The sequence below is a fragment of the Pseudonaja textilis genome, chromosome 1 (assembly GCF_049901715.1).
Source record: "Pseudonaja textilis isolate UNSWEBS1 chromosome 1, rPseTex1.2, whole genome shotgun sequence".
In the NCBI taxonomy this organism is placed as follows: Eukaryota; Metazoa; Chordata; class Lepidosauria; order Squamata; family Elapidae; genus Pseudonaja; species Pseudonaja textilis.
In genome coordinates, this window is record NC_141990.1 from 120322812 (window position 1) to 120343474 (window position 20663).

A 20663-nucleotide genomic window follows, 5' to 3' on the forward strand; every position below is an offset into this window, starting at 1 on the left:
TGTTTTAATGAATCCAAAATAACCATTTCTTAGATATCAAACTGAGGAAGGATAGAAGTTCATTTTAAGCCTTTTTATGCAGTCAGTAATAAATGAGGGTGGTTTGTTTTACCATATGAAAAGGTTCTGCTGGTGGTTGCCATATATTATAATAAAAGAGATTAATTTATCCCTACCATGATGTAGAGGAGAAAGCCAGAAACAGCACTGAAAAAGGAGCAATATAGTTATCAAGGTTTGAGTGGAAAGGAATTATAAACAGACCAACATATGCATCATTAAAACATGCTGAGTGTAATCAAAATAAGAAGTCATAAATAATGAATAAACTTGCCTTTAGGATATGTACGTATTTATAAATATTGCTTTAAATTCTGATGTTCAAAACAGAAGTCCCTTCTCCAAAACATGTAACCCCATAGGTTCTCTAATGGAGAAAATCTGACTGTATATCTATAGTACTTCCAGCTTTTTAAATATCTGTCAATCTTAAAATATCTTTGGGGAAGTTTAAGATTGAGAAATAATAATCAGATAATCAGAGTTAGAAGGGATCTTGTAGGTCATCTAGTCCAACCCCGCACCCCAGCGGGAGACCCTACACCATTTCTGACAGATGGGAGTCCAATCTCTTCTTGAAAGTCTCAACTGATGGTGCTCCCACAACTTCTGAGGGCAAGCTGCTCCATTGGTTGATTGTTCTCACTGTCAGAAAGTTTCTCCTTATTTTCAGGTTAAATCTCTCCTTGTTCAGTTTCCATCCATTACTTCTTGTCTGGCCTTGGGGTGCTTTAGAAAATAGCTTGATCCCTTCCTTTCTGTGGCAGCCCCTCAAATCTCTTTTTTCAAGCTTCAGGCTCCCCAACTGTCCAGGGCGGGCTTGCAAATTTTGTGTTGTCCAAGTACATTTGAGAAAATGGAATTAATAGAATAGATCACCAATTTTGAGGCACTTGGGACAGCTTAGTGACAGACATTACTTTTATGGGCAGCTTGTCTTGCTGGCAGCCTGATGGGGAGAAAATGGGAAGCATTGTAGTTGTTGTTTCTTTGCCTGACCACCCAGGAATTTTCCCCCTCCTTCCCTGGCAAAGCACTATGACTGGTTTCTTCTTTACCACACAGCTTCTTGGTAGATTACGATATATACTAAAATGTGGAGATATTTCATAATCTGTTTTCCCTATTTTGTCCTGAATGTATCAGAAGCTGGACATCAGCACAATGAACCAGTGAAATATTAAATTGTCTGATATATATTTGAAGCCACAAGTTACTTTTCTTTATCAAACTTCTTCCAGTCCAGATGCCAATATGATATGATATAATATGATATGATATTATTATAATATAATATATTATATTAATAGGAAGATTTGGAAGATTTGACAAAAAAATAACTTGTGGCTTCAAATGCAAGCCAAACTAGATGACATAAATAATTATATTTAGGAAATGTATCCAAGAACTTAAATCCATAGGGACATTTTGTTTTTGAAATTCATTTAAAGAAGTAGAGTTGCTAATGGGTCATCTGGTTTGGCACTAGATCAAAGTCATAAACTCCATAATAGCATTCCATGCTTTTTTATGTATATACCATGGTTATACTTCATTCCCATTTCAAACAGCTTTGGTGTCTTTTTTCTTTTCTGAAATTTTATTCTTAATCAATTGGAAAACAAATGACTTACCAGAAACTGCAAACGTTACTCACTCCCTGTTCCATGAGCTTTGAGTTCCAGTTAACAAGGAATAGTTAAATATCCTATCCTTTTTAGAATTTTAAATAATAAGTGAAAGATTAATTCTGAAGTTTGATTCAGGTCATTGATCTGATCTGTGCCAAACCCCACTGAAAGTCAAGCACATTGGAGATGCTTTTAACAGAGAGAAATGTAAGGCAATACATTTAGGGAGGAAATACATATAAAACCATCTAAGATGATTTGGTTCCATTATTGTTTGTAAGCAGTTGGACCTGGATATGATTATTAACAATAAGTATAACATGATCCAGAAATGTGAAATGGCTACTAGAAGGGCTAACACAGTTTTGGAAGAAAACAGTCAGTCAAGGAGACTGGAAATCCTTATTCTTCTCCATTCTGCACTATATATGATTTTGGGAACCACATTAACAGAAGCATGTTGACATGTTTAGAAGGGACAATAATTCTGATATTGGAGCTTAAGAACATGCTCAGTGAAGAAAATTGGGGTGGGGGGGATATTCAATCTGGAGAAAAAATAACTAGGGGAGAAAATATATTGGTGTTCAGGTACATAAAAGAGAACCATAGAAAATTATTTTTATATTGAAATTAGTATCAGAAATGATGTGTAATTTTTGTACCTATCTAGGATTAATTTAAATATAAGGAAATATTTCTCAACAATAGGAACTGCCAAACAGTGGAACAGTGGAATAACATGTGCTGTGGAAGTTTTAAGTTCACGATCTCTGGATATTTTAAAGAAGATTCTAGATAGCCATCAGGATGGCATAATTGGCTTTCATAATTGGCCATTATAATCCCTTCCAATTCCACAGTTCTATGACACTATGAAGCCACAGAATCTAGTCTGGAAATAATCAGCTCAGATATCCAACACTATTAATATTGTGGGAGTCCTGAATTGTTTTCAGAATGTCCCAAAAACTTCATGTGGATGGGACGCTTCAAATGTTGTGCACTGGGCTTTGTATATGATCCAAAAAGTCATCTATTCCAACTCACCTCATATCATCCCCAGTAGGTCGAGATGGCAAATAGAATGTCCCTTGATTTATTGGAATATTCATCCAAATCTTCCATGACTATGCAGTGTGCTAAAAAGAAGGAAATTGAAGTTACATTAATATTGGAATATATTGTTTTGCTACAAGCAAATATAAGAATTATATCATACTTTGTGTTATTATATAAGAAATGTATTTTTCATGCCATAAAATGTTTCATTTAAATTAAGTTCCCATTATTTGCATCTTTACTTTTATAGCTTCAGCCTGAGTTTCCTCAACCACCTGCACACATTAGGGAGCAATAGATAACTTCTAAGAGAAAGCTATACAAATATTTAAATATGCTTTTATAATTCTTGCGGCAAATATGCTTCATGTGTGCTCGCTCACCAAAGCAACCGTTTCCTTTTCTCTTCCACCTGAATGAGCTTTTAAATATTATTATTACTTAACCCAAGTATCAAGGGCACCCATTTTGCTTTATTTTCAGATATAACTAGAAACATTAGCTTGAAAAATGTTTTGCCATGTTTGGAAAGTAAGTTGTTTAAAATGTTATATTTGAATAGGGTTTCATATAAAACTACCACTGTTGTGAAAAACTGTCAAAGAATGTGGCCCATGGGCATGAAGCAATATAGTGCTTGTGTAGTATGTCTCATTGAGTTTGAATAGGAAAAATCACAATCTTTGCTAAAGATAGCCAAAATTTGTGATCACATGTTGCTGTGCAGCACAGTGTACAAAATGTGATGTACATTGTTGGCAGTTCTCTTGTTCTAGGAAGAAGTACAACAAATAAACTGGAAACTGGAACTTTCCAGTTCTAAACTGGAAAGGAGGAGTATTGGATCCATCCAACTTCACAGAATCCCAGAACTGTATCACTGAATTATGGATCACTGAGTCCAACCTCTATTGCATGCAGGAATCCAAATTAAACTCTCCCCCACAGATGGCTGTCCAGGATGCAGATTGTATAAGCTACGATCAGAATAGAATATATATCAAACAAGTAAAGCAGTCAAGAGCAAATTTAGGTATTTGTTTCTGTCATGAATAGTGACATTTTAAGTTCATTGAGAACAAAGCAGAGCAGGAAGATTTTGTATGATATCTAAAGACCTTAACATGACTTATTGACCACAGTTTTATATTAATCACAGGACTAACACTAGTTTGGGTTTCACAAGGAGAGCTCAGTAGTGCCCAGCAGAGTTTGGATCTGTAGGCCAAGAAGGGATTTAGGCCATCTGGTGACACAAATGTAGTATCTGTCTATAACTCCTTAAAGCTGCTGCATCTTTTTCTATGAATAGCCATCTTTCCTGAGGGAATGCCTTCTTTGAAGTAAGGAGTGGAAAATTAGGTGCTATGTTTACTTATTGAAAAGCACTGCTGCCTTTAAATTCTACTCATTGGACAATGGGTAGAATTCAGCCTGTAGTATTCAGTCAATGGGTAATATTCAGTCTGTCATGGAGTCATTTCTACAGGAAGAGGACATATCTTTGAAGTTTATTAAAGCAATGGTCTTGCAATACTGTTATCGCTGTAGTTCTCTGACTACTGGAAATAGGGGCCTAGGGGAGAATAATTAGGAACTCCTTAATTGGTTTAGGTAAAAAAATACTTTGGTCTGGAGCTTGTAATAGATGTCATATTTGGATCAGAACCAAAGAAGAAGTTCACCAATTCATTTTCAAAAGATTTTTATACCTCTTAGTAAGTATTATGAAGAAATATGCACATCTGACAAATATGTACACATGGAAAGAATGATAGATGACAGCTCTTTCAAAGAATATGAAAGCTGATCAATATTAAACAAATAATCCAAGCTCAAATAGATTTTGATCCCACTCCTTTCCCTATTGTTTTCCTTTGTTTGATAATGGATTTCAGGGCTATCTAATACCTAAATATTTTATAACTGCACCCACTCTCTGCTTACAACAAAAATCAGGTGACAAGAGACATACTTTCTTGCAGTTGGCACTGGAAACAAATACAAGGAACAAGAATCTTACAGTTGTGGTCAATAGTTTTTATAAGAAGGTATAACACTTTGTATTTGGTCACTATTTTAATAATTCAGCCATTTTATCAGTTTCTTTTTCCCTGAAAAGTCTTAGCTCTTAGTTCTTAGTTCTCAGAGAAGCAAGAACATTCCGGACCAAGTTTCCTGACTGGAATTGGGCCTTGAATTCAGGGCCAATGCCCCCAAACAATAGGAAAACTGGACCTAGTGTAGTTCATTAGTGGGATAGATATCACAGAATATATCAAGGATCTTTTATTTTAGTCATTTCATTTCATTTGTTCTCATTTCATTATTCATTCATTAATTGGTTTAATTCTTTTGAAGGGATAGGGTTATATCTCCACCCATTTTTTGACTATTATTTACCTCTATGTTTTCTTGTTTACTTCTATGAATGTTAATGGCAACTAGCATTTCTGTATAAATCTAGGCCAACCATGAATTGATTAAGCTATTTTACCAAGCCCATAATTGGATGCATTTACTTAAAAATAATAATCCTGCTACTGTTTTTTTCTGATTTTTTTTATTTAAAGAGTTTTATTTTACATGTATGTGGTTTTATAGACAAATTCTAAGATAATGGCATATTGGCAATTAAAATACCTGAAAATATTAAAAATAATAGAGATGAAGATAAGAGCTAACGACAATCATAAAACTACATTCTAAAAGTTAATATATGAAAGTGTGTATATGTAATGTGTGTATGTGTATTTTACTATATAAAAGAACAAAGATATTATCTTTATGTAATATGGACACGAAGACCCACAAAGAACATTTTAGAGTGACATCTATAAGCCAAAGAGAAATGCTTTATAAATATAACACATAAAAGTTCAAAGGTGAAAAAAGAGTAAGATTTATATAAGAAAAACACAACCAACACAATTTTATCAAAGGCTTGAGAAAAGGTCACATAAGTAAAACATGGAAATACCAATTCAACAAATTTAAACATAGTTGTTCTTTAAAGAAGCCAACTTAGAAAGAGCAATAAAAAGCACTTTTCAATGAAACAAGAAAGGTGCCAAAATGGGCTTCCCCCCAAAAACACTATCTTCTAAATTGGTGATTAATCACTTTACTTCACTAATGAGTAAGTTTAGGTTGCCAGATCACATATTTTGAAATTTCATACACTTTAATTACTTTAAAAAAAAAAAGACTTTAAAAAAATACACTTTACTTTTAAAAGTAAACTTGTAAGAATGAAGAATTACAACATTTGTACTGATTATTTGTTTATGTTCAAATTAACTATTCATTGCAGGCATTGTGCATAAATTTGCTGGTATTTCAGTGACAAAAAGGATGCAAGAAGTATTGAGCAATGCTCAAATCTACTTAGACTATTACTATGAACCACTTCAGGCTTTCTTGATGCTGTCTGGACATTTGCATTAATTTCATACATACATCACAAAATCTTTTTTTCCATACAACAATATTTTCTTCCTTCCTGCCTGCCTCCTTGCCTTCCTTCCTTCCCACTGTCCTTCTCCATTGCGAAAGTGGACATAACTAAAAGCCTACTAAAATTTTCACAGCCAAATTTTCAGTTGGCTGAGATATTGCTTTCCACACACAACTAAAATAGAACTGGCTATGAAGGATCGCTGGCTTGCCAGGGAAGAGCCTGACGCTGATAGTAAGAAGTGTTCCAGAGCTTAGCATCTGGGTCCAGTAAGCACTATACAGATTCTCCATCTGTATCCGAAGCTGTTCATTGCTGCTGGGGAAGGCACAGTCAAACATAGTAAGGCAACAACAGCTAAAGCGGTGCCAATAGTAACAGAAGGCAGAGTGAACTCAGCATTGAAATTAACATTCACATTCCAATTTATTTTTCACTTCCGTGGTAATGTAAAAAATCTAGTTATTTAGGGCCAAATATGTTTTAGGCACATTGATTTTGCTAGGAGGCAACCACTACAGAGGGCATTTCTTATACAAAGTTGCAGTGACGTTTCACTTGCTCTTTGCCAGCCAAGTTTTTAGAATAATGATTTTTTGGGGGTTTAGTAGCATTGAAAACATTAAGGGAAAGGCCAAGATGTAATGTGAAATCTTTAAAAGTTCTAATAAAATACTAGGAGGGATTGGGAAGCTTGTGGATACTTAGAATGTAGCCTATTTTTTAATGAATGGAAGAAGTAGTAAACTCAGATTCATTCTGTGAATGAAATATCCTTTGTACATGGCATCATCATCTTCCTAACATTTTCCCCACAGTATTTTGTATTTTCTTTCTCTTCTTTTCTTTGTTTCTGGCTTTTTGTGTTAATATTGTAATTTTTTTTCAACAAAAATGATTTTAAGAAAAGAAAATTATCTTTGTTAACAGACCAGACTAGATCAGACCAGACCAAAACAGAACAGAACAGAATAACAGAGTTGGAAGGGACCTTGGAGGTCTCCTAGTCCAATTCCTTGCTTAGGCAGGAAATCCTATAGCATTTCAGACAAATGGTTAGCCAATCTCTTCTTAAAAACTCCCAGTGTTGGAGCATTTACAAGTTCTGAAGGCAAGTTGATCCACTGATTAATTGTTCTAACTATCAGTAAATTTTTTCTTTGTTCTAGGTTGCTTCTTTCCTTGATTACCATAGTTTCCACCCATTGCTTCTTGTCCTGCTCCCAGGTGTTTTGGAGAAGAGCTTGACTCCCTCTTCTTTATGTCACCCCTAGTCCTTCTTTTCATCAAACTAGTCAAACTCAATTTCAGCAACCATTCTTTATATGTCTTACTCTCCAGTCCCCTAATCATCTGTGTTGCTCTTCTCTGCACTCTTTCTAGAGTCCCAACATCATTTTTTATATCATGGTGACCAAAACTGGATGTTAAAAACAAAAATCTTGTGTGACGTTTTATTTTGATAGAAATAACTATTTCCCTTGTTTCTTCTATCTAATGAATAGTGACAGATTTGGTATGCTAACATATTTTGCATACTACTACTAATTTCTGTATGAGTATCATCCAATTTTTTTTCATATAGTCAACAGTTATTATTTGGATAATGTAGAAAATACACAAACAATAGTACATTAATGAATAGTGCACTCATTCATTATTTTTGCAAGATTTTAGATCCACATACTTATCTCTAATGAGGCAAGGTCAGACTTATGAGTTAGAAAAGTAGGTGAAAGTATATACTGTATTACATCACAGTGAAGTCTAGATTTATCTGCATTTATCTCTATTTGGATTTCTTTTTCAAAACAAGAACATAAACAAGCAAACAAAATCCCCAATGATCTACTTTAAGAGCATAGTACGGAGCAACAGGATACTATAAAAATAGCCTTCTTGTTTATTGATGCTGTTATTTGACCTATAAGAAATATATAAATGTACAGATATAGTATTAGCTTGGCCATGTATATACTAATAATAATAGCTCATCAGCTGCCTTGCTGGGACAGGACTATGCATATCATAAATATCATAGAATGAAATCTTTATCTTTTGAGCACTAGCAAATGCCAAAGGACCATCTATATATTAATTGGTTTGATAATTCACTTCATTGCATCCAACATATAACAGAACTGGTTGGGTACATCATTTCTTTATGTAGGAAAAATTGCAATTACAGGGAAAAATGTAGAAGAGAAAAATTGGTGACCTCATTATTTTTAATCTAACCCCCTTGTAATGCATCTCATTTTAGATGAGTCATAACAAAATCAATTTTGTTTGCTCTTTGGCCCTTTGTTCAATGGTTTTCAGAAAGCATTGTGACATCTTTAGAGAAATCCTAGTAAAGTATGATTTTCAAACAAACAAATATAAAATGGTGTGAGCACTTTGCAGTGGCTCATTAGAAATGAAAGGAAAACCCATCCATCAGTGTTTGGTACAGATGAGGTATTTCATGCATGGCCAATGTCTATGCCAAACACAAAGAAGCAGAATTTTGACGACATTACTGGAATTGCCACTAGCATTAAATCCTATTGAACCATGGAAAATGAATAATAAGCAATTTCATGTAAATATGTCATATGCAGAACTGTAGTAAAAGCTATATTTAGCTATTAATAAAAAGCCATTAATAAAAACTAAACAATGTATTTCTGGAAACAGGCATTTGACCTTGTCTTTGATGCAATTAGTTTTGGACTTAGAGTAAACGCAAACACTATTATAACTAATTAATGTTACCATTCCTTATCACAACCAAGTCTTGCTTGCTGTTCTTTAAGCCAACTTTGTACAGTCAAGTTTGTTGTTTGTTTGTGTGTGTTTGTCTATGGTGTTGGCTCATTTGGGACAATGTGACAGAACCTCTGTTTCTGACTATATTTGTGCTGAATGATTGCAGTCCACAATTAAAGCAGCATCCATAGCTTTCTGGTACTTACAATATGATATCCAACTGTCTCCATAATTTAACAAGTTATGGCACATTACTATTACTGTTATATGAATGGTAGAGAGAATTTATTTTGGTACTGTAGATTTTCATCATTTGCAGGCAAGGAATTTGACAAATCTATTTTTGAATGAATGGAGAGAACACATCATAACACCATAACCACCAATGTTTAATAGATTATTAGGTTATGATTATACCATTCTATTATATCCACCTGAATTATGCTTTTTTTAAAAAAAAATAAGTAACAACAACAAATGGCTGTCCCATTGTTGATAGGTTTCCTAGTACTTAACTTTAAATCTGAATATAAAAGAACATTGTCATTAAAAGGAACTTTCCATTTAGCTGAGTTTTTTTAAAAATAATAATAATAATGCAATGTAAGTAGCTTGAAGAACTTCCAAATGGTTGATGAAAAGTTTGAAGATAGATTTTTTTATATATATAGTAAACAAGAGGTTGGTAACAAGATTTTCTTGTGTATACTAAACATGTGTTTGAATAGGCCATGGTTAACATCTACTCTATTATAACTTGCTAACCATATTACCAGCCTTTTTTATCTGAAAATACATAAAGGAGGAGAGAATCTAAAAGAAGTCATATTTCTTGGAATAGTTAAGTCACCAACAGTTTTTTAATTAAAAGAAGAAGAAGAAGCAAAAGGTGAGGATGACACCGCTATACCCAGACTTAAAGAAACAGGAGATAAAAGGATAGGTTCCTTACAATTTTACTCTATTCTCACAGTTTCCAGCCAACATGCCTGGGAACTGATGTTTATGCTTCTGAAGGACATCCAGGTGTGAGAAGACTTCTATATGCAGGAATAGCAATAGGGCCTTTGTCTCTGTCTAATCTAGTACATTAGACCTAACAATAAAAAATGAATGGCTGTTTTGTTAAGCTCTCTTTGATATTGATTTAGTACAAGTTTATTTAGTACAAATTCCTTCTATAAATATTCCTAATTTATGGCTACAAGAAAAGATTGTTCTCCATTGCTCCTGAAGGCAGGGCCTTAGCAGATAAAATTGCAGAGGAGTATTCTTAAGAGTGATAGCTGTTCAGCAATGGAACAAACTACTTCAAGACATGTTGAGCTATTCTCTTGAGAGATTTAAGCCAAAGCCTTGATGGGCTTTGTGAGTAGGGAAACATGCATTGTGTATTTTGCACTGAACCAAGGGCTGGGCTAAACCTGCTTCACAAAATTGACACCTTCCAGATGTATTGCTGGTTAGTAATTATGAACGTCCAAAAAATTGCCTCTTTTCCATTAGCTAAAAACCCCCATATCTTTGAAGTTCTATTTTGACAAATGTCTCAACTAGGCAAAAATATGGATAATTGTGAATTAATGCTTGAGATCTTTTAGGCAAATACAATATTGTTATCAAATAATCCTAAATCTGTTTGAATCTGATCCTGTTAACTTTTCTACTTAAATTAATGACTGGGTATAGTTATAAACTCCTATGGAAGTATGCCATTAAAGATCATTATAGTAGTAGCCTTGTTGGTTTATATTCATAGGAAGAAGTTGATATTCACTTGTAAAATAAAAAGGATTTGTGAACTTTCTGTAATGCAACATTGCAATTCAATTAGATTAGATATATACTGAAACAAATGAACACGGTTACCTATCTGAAATTTGTCTTGGTTACAGTGAAATTACTTTTCAGATATTAGGAGAATCTGCGCTTAGGTTATGATCTAGAAACCAGACCAGTAACTAAAATGTATAAATCAATTCCACAGCAATTTAGGGTAGATTTTAAAATTTCTTACTTTCCAAATATAATCATTTGGATTCAGTTATTTAAATAGTGATGAAAGGAATAACAAATATCTATATGACCTAATATAACAGGAATATATTAGAATCAAAATGTGCCTCTTTTCCCCTCCCCTCCCACTTGACACACACACTTGGGTATCGTGTTGCACAGTGTGTTAAGCCTGCCCCTACAGTACTTACTGCTTTACAGAAAAGAATATGACTGGGAAAGCTATGATAAGAAATTCATGAAAAGAGGAAAATGAATCCTAAGAAATTAGACAAGGAACAGGCAAAAGAGGGCTGAACCAATTAAATTGGAAGGAACTTATTAAACTGGAAAGAACAAAATAAATGCATAAATCCTCTAAGACTTCCTGAAAAGACTATAGAAGCAAAGGCAGATGTTTCCACTGTTATGATAATAATAGTCCAGTCCCCCCTCTCTCCAGCTTAATCCTGTCAAATGCTTTCCGCATATATATAAGGTCAATATACTCTTTTATCTGAATTTTGCAAAGAAAGTGAGACATTGGAAATACCTTGTCTGAATTTCTTATTTTTAATAAAATGTTTCTTGAAATGTGTTTCAAAAAGAATTTTCCATATAGATTCTTGAAAGTATATAATGGATGGGTTTAAAAGAAGTTAAATACATGTGGGTAATTGTGCCTTTGGCATATGGCAAACATAAAGTTCCTTCATTATCAATTTTTGTTGTTTTGCATTTCCTGTTATAATCTTATTCAGGGAAAAAATCCCTTCACAAGTTGTAGAGAGGTACAACATTTAAATTATTATTAATAAACACATTTATATAGCTGCCGAATTCATGTATAAGTGATTGCAGGTGGCTTACAGTATTTAAAAATTCACTGTATAATATAAATTCTTAAGTAACTTCACCGCTCCTCCTATGGCAGCAGTCCCACAATCAAATTAGTCACTTGATCGGCTCCATTTCCATTTGTGGTTTCCAGGCTCACTGACCATGTTTTTAGCACCTCATATATCTTAAACAATGTTATATTTAACATTTAGAATAACAGTGTAACAAAATTGGAAGGGACCTTTGAGGTCTTCTAGTCCCACCCACTGCTCAAGCAGGACACCCTATGGTAAATTGCATAAATTTTCTACATGACAATCAACCCCTGGTATTTCCAATCTTCTAATGATGCACACATTTCTGCTATAACGGTCCACTCACCTTGCTTGTCATCCTCTTCATGTATTTTTTTCTACCTTTCTCAGGAACAGAGCCTTCCCCAGAGTTCTTGTATAATGTATCTGAGGTAGGATAAATTGAACGAACGAATAAATTAAATCCCATCTCACCAACTTCCTACAATGTTTTGAAACTGTTAACAGGCTCATTGAACCCTAGCCTTCTCAACATTTTATACTTGGATTTTTTGAAAACTTTTGATGAAGTTCTTCCTTCTTAATGACTCTTGAATAAATCCAACAGCCCTGGCTAGCCAGTCATGATTTTTAGTAGATTGTTAGCTTGTTTTTTTTTTAAAGCAAGCAAGCGAGCAAAGAATTGATGAAGTGAGAAGTGGAATCCCTCAGGGATCTAATTGGAACCAGTGGTATTTGACTTGTTCATAAATAGTCTTAAGGTCCTGAATCAGAATAGAACTGGAAGGGACCTTGGGGGTCTTCTAGTCTAGCTCCTGCTCAAGTACCATTTCAAACAGATGGCTATAAGCAGTGACCTGGCCAGATTTGCATGTGATGCTAAACTATTCTGGTTGATTTTTTTTTAAAGACTCCAGGACAAATACTTTAAATTGGGTGAAATGTCAAATAGCATATGTCAAGCCTCCAAGTAACATGCCCCCCAAAATAAAGTCCAAGGCATCCATCTTCCTTTCAAGGTCTATTTATTAGGTACTGAGGCAGGGATTTGATGTCATCCCAACTCTGACCCAGATTTGGAATTACACCCAATAAAAGCAAAAGTGTGAAACTTCCCACCTGAGTCACAATCTCCAATCAAGTCTCAGTCCAAAAGACAAGCGACTCCAAACTCCACCTTCAGTCAGCTGCAGGCATCTTCTCTGTAGCCACGGGAAAGGAATGCCACCTAGACATAACATTCCCCCTTTATCTTTACAACCCCCTTTCAACAGTTAGAAAATGGCGAGCCTGGAGTATTATTAAATTCATTTACTCACAAAACCTGATAGAAAAAAAGAATACAAAGGCTAAAATAAAATATGGCTACACATATGTCATCTTCAGGGTCAACAGCATGCAACTCTAATCCATTTTTTACACTTGAGATGATAAGAAAAGGTCTTCCCCTATGCACATCTGTCTGTAACTAACTTGAAAAAAAAAGGAAGGTGGAATGCGATTATAACAGATAATTAAGCAATGACAACTGTGAGGAAAGCACATTCTGTACTAGAGTTCATCAGAAACAGATTAAAAAGAAAAATACCAATACAGTCACAACTTTATGAGGTGTCTGTTTCTGGACTACTGCCTCAAAGGTTCTGACCCTCATGTTTGAAAAAAAGAAAGAACAGATTGGAAAAATTAGTGACCAAAATGTTCAGGACATTTGAACTTTTTTCCTATGAGACAAAGTTAGAACACGTGACCTCTCTTACTGGGAGAATGGATGACTGAGGGAAGACATTGGTAGTCCTCAATTTACAACCATTCATTTAGTGACAGTTCGAAGTCACTGAAAAAAAGTGACTTACAATCATTTTTTCACACTTATGACCATTGCAGCATCTACATGGTCACGTGATCAAAATTTGACTACTTGGCAACTGGCATGTATTTATGACTGTTGCAGTTCCTGGGTCATGTGATCACCTTTTCTCATTTTCTGACAAGCAAAGCCAATGTGGGAAGCCAGATTCAGAACAGAACAGAAAAACCGAGTTGGAAGGGATCTCGGAGGTCTTCTAGTACAACTCATTCCAATTCACTTAACAACTGTGCTACCAACAAGGGGGGAAGGGCAGGGGGAGGGAGAGGAGGAAGAAAATTTAATGGCTGTAGATATTTTCAATCAGAATAGAGCTGGAAGAGACCTTGTAGATCTTCTAGTCCAACTCCCTGCTCAAGCAGGAGACCCTTTACCATGTCAGACAGGTGACTATCCAGTCTTTTCTTTAAAAACCTCCAGTGATGAAGCATCTACAACTTCTGAAGGCAAGCAGCTCCACTGGTTAATTGTACTCACTGTTAGAAAGTTTATCCTTAATTCCAGGTTGCTTCTCTCCTTGATTAATTTCCATCCATTGTTTCTTGTCTTGCCTTCTGGTGCTATGGAAAATAAGTTGACCCCCTTGTCTTCTTTGTGGCAGCCCTTCAAATATTGGAATACTGCTGTCATGTCATCCCTAGCCATACCCAATTCCTGCAACCGTTCTTCATTTGTTTTTGTCTCCAAGCTTTTAATCATCTTAGTTGCTCTTCTCTGCACTTTTTGAAAAGTCTCAGCATCTTTTTGTAATGTGGTGACCAAAACTGGATGCAGTATTCTAGGTGTGGTCTTACTAAGGATTTATAAAGTTGTACTAATACTTCACATGATTTTAATTCTATGTCTCTGTTTATGCAACCAAGATTGTATTTAGCAATTTAACAATATTAATGATATAGCTTTAATAATCCATCTTTTAATATTGAGGGGTATGCTTCAGCCAGGGATATTCCTAAATCAAACCTTTGATTTCTTCAAAACAGAGGATTACAAGAACACTAGATACATGGAGAGAAACCCCAATATAAAATGAGAAGTTACTGAATGTTGGGTACAAAATATATTTCAGGCAGGTGTGTGACACCCTTGAGCTTCCTCATTACTTAATTTAGATATGAAACCGTGGATTGCTTGTCCCAACCTCCCAATGCATTTTTTTTAAAGCAGAAACTGCTGAACATGAAGTATTAATAAGAAAAGAGAAGAGTTTAATGTATTCTATGCTTAGAGCATTGAATCTAATGCAAATGGCATAAGAGATTGACCTAGAAACCTGGAACTAAGAAGCAGATCTTGGACTGCTGTCTTGTATGCTTCCACTTTGAACATTTCTTTCTGCAGAAAAGTCTGCAATCATGGCAGACAACATTTGGTTGATCCTTCCATAAAGCTTGGCAGAAGCATCCAAATTGAAAAGCCCATTTGTTTTAGTTTATCTCCCTTTAGACCACGGAATGTAATATTGCTATTCCAAAAGGACTTGGTGTGCTTAATTCTGTTGGCTTCAGGAGGATTGTTTTGTTCAGATCTAGCCGTTTCTAAAGTAAAACATCTTCAACCTCTACAAGTGGCTGATTTCGTTTGGCACACACTTGCTGCTTTTGCTCTTCAATCTGGGATTTTTTAAAAGGCATGGGGAATTTCCAAGGCAATAAACACTTAGTAGTTCTTTGTCTGAGCAAATAGAAATCTGACATTATTGCAGACAGCAAGCCAATGACTCGTTAAACAGTTTCAGCTGGCTTGTGCAACAATAAATTGCAGCCATTACAATCTAAAGGTGAAAAGCTGCATTACAGAGCCATTACTTAGTAGTGGAAAAACGTACAAAAAGAAGCATTACAGGAATTCAGAAAGAAAGGAACGTAATGAATTCCTATTCTTCTTCATACCAGTTCCAAATAAGGCTAAGTTATGAGTAAATGTCATAAGTACCATTTAGTTGCTTCGATTCTCTGTCCAATTTTTTATAGGATGCATTTGGAAAAGGGTTGAAATTGGAAGTCTGTGTGATATCACACATGAAAAACAGTCAAGCTGCCTACACTAACTGTTGGTACCACCAATTGTAGGTATTAACCTTGTAAAGTCAATCAATGCAGCTAAGACAACACATCAGATACCCTGCCATGTGTTAATCTGAGTTGTTAATTTGATGCGTTCTGAATTCCTTTTGAGTTCTTTTATGTGTTCCTTATTCATTTGATGCCTATACAATTGAAAAAACTATAATTAAACTTAAAAAATAGAAACATTAGAGAAGAGAGAGGCCCAAACAAATAAAAAATGAAAACTATGGGAGGAAAAAGGAAAGAAGGGAAACAATTCTACCTTATATTTCTTATGTATCAATAGTCACTGGGTTACTAATGAGTATAATCATTCACTTTTTTTGTCCTTTTTTCATTTTGTCAATTTTTATGTGTAGTTGTTGAACTTCACACTATTCATTTCATTATGGACTATTTTTCTGTTTATATACCTACATCAATATATCATTATCTATATTGGGATGTCAAACTCGTGTTGCCATGGTGGCGTCACATGACAAATTGTGACTTTTTTATCCTTCACTAAACCAGGTGTAGGCGTGGCCAGTATGTCACACATCTGGCTCACAGGCCGCAAGTTTGACAGCCCTGATCTATATCAACATCTTGGATATGCTAATTCTTTTTCTCCTAGCTGATAAAATAAATAAATAATAATAATGAAGTGCTCTGGAATGTTAGAATTCAAACAGACAAGCATCTGCCATATAACATTGCAGAATTAATTATTGATAGGAAAGACAAAAAACTCTGGATAGTAGATGTGGCCTTACCTGGAAACTTCAGAATAGAAGAGAAAGAACTTGAGAAAATCACAAAATATAAAGACCTGCAAATAAAGTTACTGTGGCGAAAGAAAGCAAAGACAGTAGCAATAGTAAAAGACACTTTCCTTGGGTACAATCCCAAAACATCTGGAGCACCACATGAACAATATCAGCATTAGCAAAATCACTCTCAGTCAATTGCAAAAGGCAGCTTTACTTGGAATAGTTTACGTTCTGCGATGATACTTTAATATTATTAAGCAACTGCATTTTCTTATCCCATGTCCTTGGGAAGAAATTGACAGGCGGACAATCTAAACATCTGGCTGCCTGAGCAATGAACCATAATGAAATGTATACTCTCACAAAAATGATCTGTAAGGTTCAAAACTGTGCTTTGGTATGATAATGAATCAATCAATTTATCTAAATTTAAGATATAGATTAATCAAAGTTGACATTTGTTTCAGAACAGTATATCAAATTAGAGAACTTCAAACACTTCATAGATTTTTAAGGCACTTTGCAGACTTGATGACTTCTGACAACATATAACCATGGCAGTTTCATTTTCAAATAATGAGAATGCTGAAAAGGAATCTTGAATGATGTAACTGTCTAACATGCTCATTGAGAAGCTACCAGTAGCACTGTTTCTGTCCCGAGCTCAGCATTTTCTTTTGAATAATAAAGCCGTAAACATTATTTTATGATCTGCCTGTCTCATATGTAATCTCCCACATTTGAAGACTAACCTCAAAGTCCCCTGTCCCAAGTTTAAAAATATCTAGCATTAGAAAGAAAGGTATTATTTCTAATGACCACATCTTCATGAATGAAGAGGGATCTGTTTCAAAGCTCTAAACCCAATCAACAGGCTGCAAAACACTTTGTCCCCTTACAATGTGCTTTGCAGATGCCATAGTTTTTGGTTGCTTGTTTCCCAGTGTGCAATGTTGCAATCTCACTTCCATTTATGGAGAAAGCTCAAGGGGGAAGTTTGAATGATTTGAGAACTTCCTTAAGATTAGTATTTGTAGCTAACAAATGAGTTTTATCACAACATTAAACCCAATGCATACCAAATTTATTTTGGCATGTCAAAAGGCTCTCTTTCTCTGTTCTTAGCTTCTTAAACATGGTCAGCCACAACCCTAAACTCTGCTGTCTCTTGAGGTAATGGAATTTGGTTTTATACTTCTCTGCTGGTCCTCTCATCGTCTTGAATAAGAGCTCAGGATTGATCAGTCCACTATATAGGGACTGGAATGAAATCTTACTTTTAATTCTGGATGAAATGTTATTTTTAATTCTTCAGGAGTGTCAGATTTAAGTGGGGGGAAAAAAAACCAGAATCTCAACTCCTGCAGTGGCTTATATCAGTTTGCCCTTTAAATTCAAATTGTTGTCTCAAATACAATTATATCCTCTTTAAATCTGGGAGTTCAAACAGAATCAGGCTTCATCTGCATTGACCATGCTGATATTAGCTAGCTGTTAGGAATAAAGGACAAAATTTCATTCTAATACTAGTGAAATTGGGAGAAAAAGATGGAATTGGTTTTCTTCTGAACTGAATTAACTAATACAAGAATATATGTAGCTCAGGTGGAACTGTGGAGTCCTCAGTGTTCTCTGTGCTTGCTTGATTGTTTGCTTGCAGATGTTTCATTACCCAACGAGGTAACATCATCAGTTCATTGATTATCATTGATGATGCTTCCTAATCAGCTAATGGGATGTCTTCAACAAGCAATCAAGCTCAGAGAGCACCAAGTACTACACAGAACTAAATTAAGTTCAACATCTGGATAGCAAAAAAAATGCAAGTCCTCATTGTTATTGTTCAATTTTAAGGAAACAACAATTAAAAGAATCATATAACATCATGTGATTTATTTAGAAAAGAAATACATCTATGTTCTATTATTTTATCCTTTCTCAAACTCATTTTTTTGAAACAGAACACAGAAAGGTATGAGGGAAATTTCTAAGTTTTGGGAGTGCTAAAACATGCCCTAGTCTTTAGGTTCACTTTATTCTCCTGTTTTTGCATTTGGAAGATTTCTCATTGTATGGCAGAAGGAGGAAGAGTTGATTTGTCAAGTTTTTATTCAAAGTAAGTTGGAAATGTCAATTGATATGGTGCCTTTTTCCCAATGTTTCATGGCTGTCAGTGGAACCCTGTGAGACTAAAATAATAAAGATTATCAGTGCTCTACATATTTGTGTCACATCATTAAAACTGGCCAAGCAATTTTAACTATATTTCCTTTTACAGACATTTTTACAGAAATGAATCTTAGCTGTGTTCCAGCATCCCAAATATACCAAGGAATATGTGCATTGGTTCATAGGAAAAGGTGGTTGGGAATCAAAGGTTAGAAGCCGTTTTCAGAATGTTCCATTTAAAGATTAACAGTCCATGGATGACTCATTCTTGCAAAGAACTTAATTGTAATTCAGAGGCTTTGTTCCATGTGTAAATCCCAAAATTTGCCTTTGGAATAGACTTTGAAGTTCTGACCCAGAAGCTAAGAGGTTTTTTTTTACAGTGACTTTAAGATTTTTTAGTGGGTCCCATTTTGTTTCTAGAAGCAGTTCACAGTGCTGATCAAACTGTTAAAACCATTCTCATTAGGGCAGACAGGGGATTGGACTTTGCCTCATGTATTTGGCCACCAGTAATTAGTACAGTATTGCTGTTTTCAGGTACCTTTTGGAGACCAGTCATGGTATGTTGCTTTGGTAAGAACCTTCCTTCATTTTTTTTTTTTTGCATTCACATCTTTTAGCATATTTCAACTCTCCTGTTAAGTATCTCTATTTTCTCAAGCCTTTTATGGCAATTCATGTTAAAATCTATTGCATTGTTTAAGTCTATGTTTATCAACCTTGGCAACTTTGAAATATGGGAACTTCAACTCCCAGAATTCCTCACCTATCATGGATGGCTGGGGCATTCTGAGTTTTAAAGTCTCCAAACATCTGAAAGTTGTCAAAACTGAGTAACACTGGTCTACCTATTTGTTTCATAGGCAATGTTATTCCATTTGTCAAGGTTCAGCTTCATCTTATTGTTGATCTTATCCTGTTTTAAATTGCATTTGTAAGTCACCTTGAGTTCTGTAATTCAGAAGGACAATCTGTACATAATTGTTGCATATGTAACATATTAGTATTCGCAACATATAAAATTTGCAACCTTGATTGCCAGTTAATGATGAATTTGATAAAACATCTTTGTATGCTCTTTTTCATCACAACGTTCTTGCATTTAAAAACTCATTTCATCTTGCTTTTTTTCCCTTAGGTATAGATTCCCTTGTCCTACACAGCAGGTTCTTTTTTAACTGTTGGTAAAAACTCTTTTAAGCAGCTTAAAGTTGGTGCTCATAAAACATAGTCAAAATAATGGAAATATATAGGGAACCATTACCAATGAGTGCTTTCACCTGGTTTCATTGTCTTCTGCTTTTTTCTCAGATGTGTATGCACAGCAGGTTGGACAGGACAACAGTGCAATGAAGATATAAATGAATGTGAATCTGCACCCTGCTTGAATGGAGCAACCTGCTATGAATCCATTGTCCCTGGTCAATTCCTCTGTGCTTGCCCTCCATTTTACATTGGAAAAAAATGCCAGTATCACCATAATCCATGTGATACTCCCTACAATCAATGTAGAAACAATGCTACTTGTTTGGCCCAGGTTGATGGGAAGCCATTGTGCATCTGTCAAAAAGGTGACTTATGAAAAAATACTGCATGCTTTGTACTTTTTACAATAGTTCATAATAGGGTGAAACTACAGTGAAACATTAAATGTAAAATTTAAAGCAACAAGCCTAAGGATTGGGTAAGGAAGAACATCCATTACAACAACTGAACAACATGAGCCGTGGTGGCGCAGTGGTTAGTGTGCAGTACTGCAGACTACTTCTGCTGACTGCTGGCTGCCAGCAGTTTGGCAGTTCAAATCTCACCAGGCTCAAAGTTGACTCAGCCTTCCATCCTTCTGAGGTGGGTAAAATGAGGACCCAGATTGTTGGGGGCAATACACTGACTCTGTAAAACCACTTAGAGAGGGCTGTAAAGCACTGTGAAGCGGTATATAAGTCTAAGTGCTATTGCTATTGCTATA

General features: G+C 35.1%; 1 protein-coding gene across 1 annotated transcript in view; it reads left to right on the forward strand.

Moving 5' to 3' along the window:
• The window catches only part of LOC148127788 (protein eyes shut homolog), an 89893-nt gene extending 69617 nt beyond the window's left edge, over nt 1-20276 (forward strand). Inside the window, exon 9 of the mRNA XM_087920868.1 lies at nt 20006-20276. Within this exon, the coding sequence (XP_087776994.1) occupies nt 20006-20276 (271 nt within the window). The remainder of the gene's footprint in view (nt 1-20005) is intronic.
• Nucleotides 20277-20663: the final 387 nt, after the last annotated feature.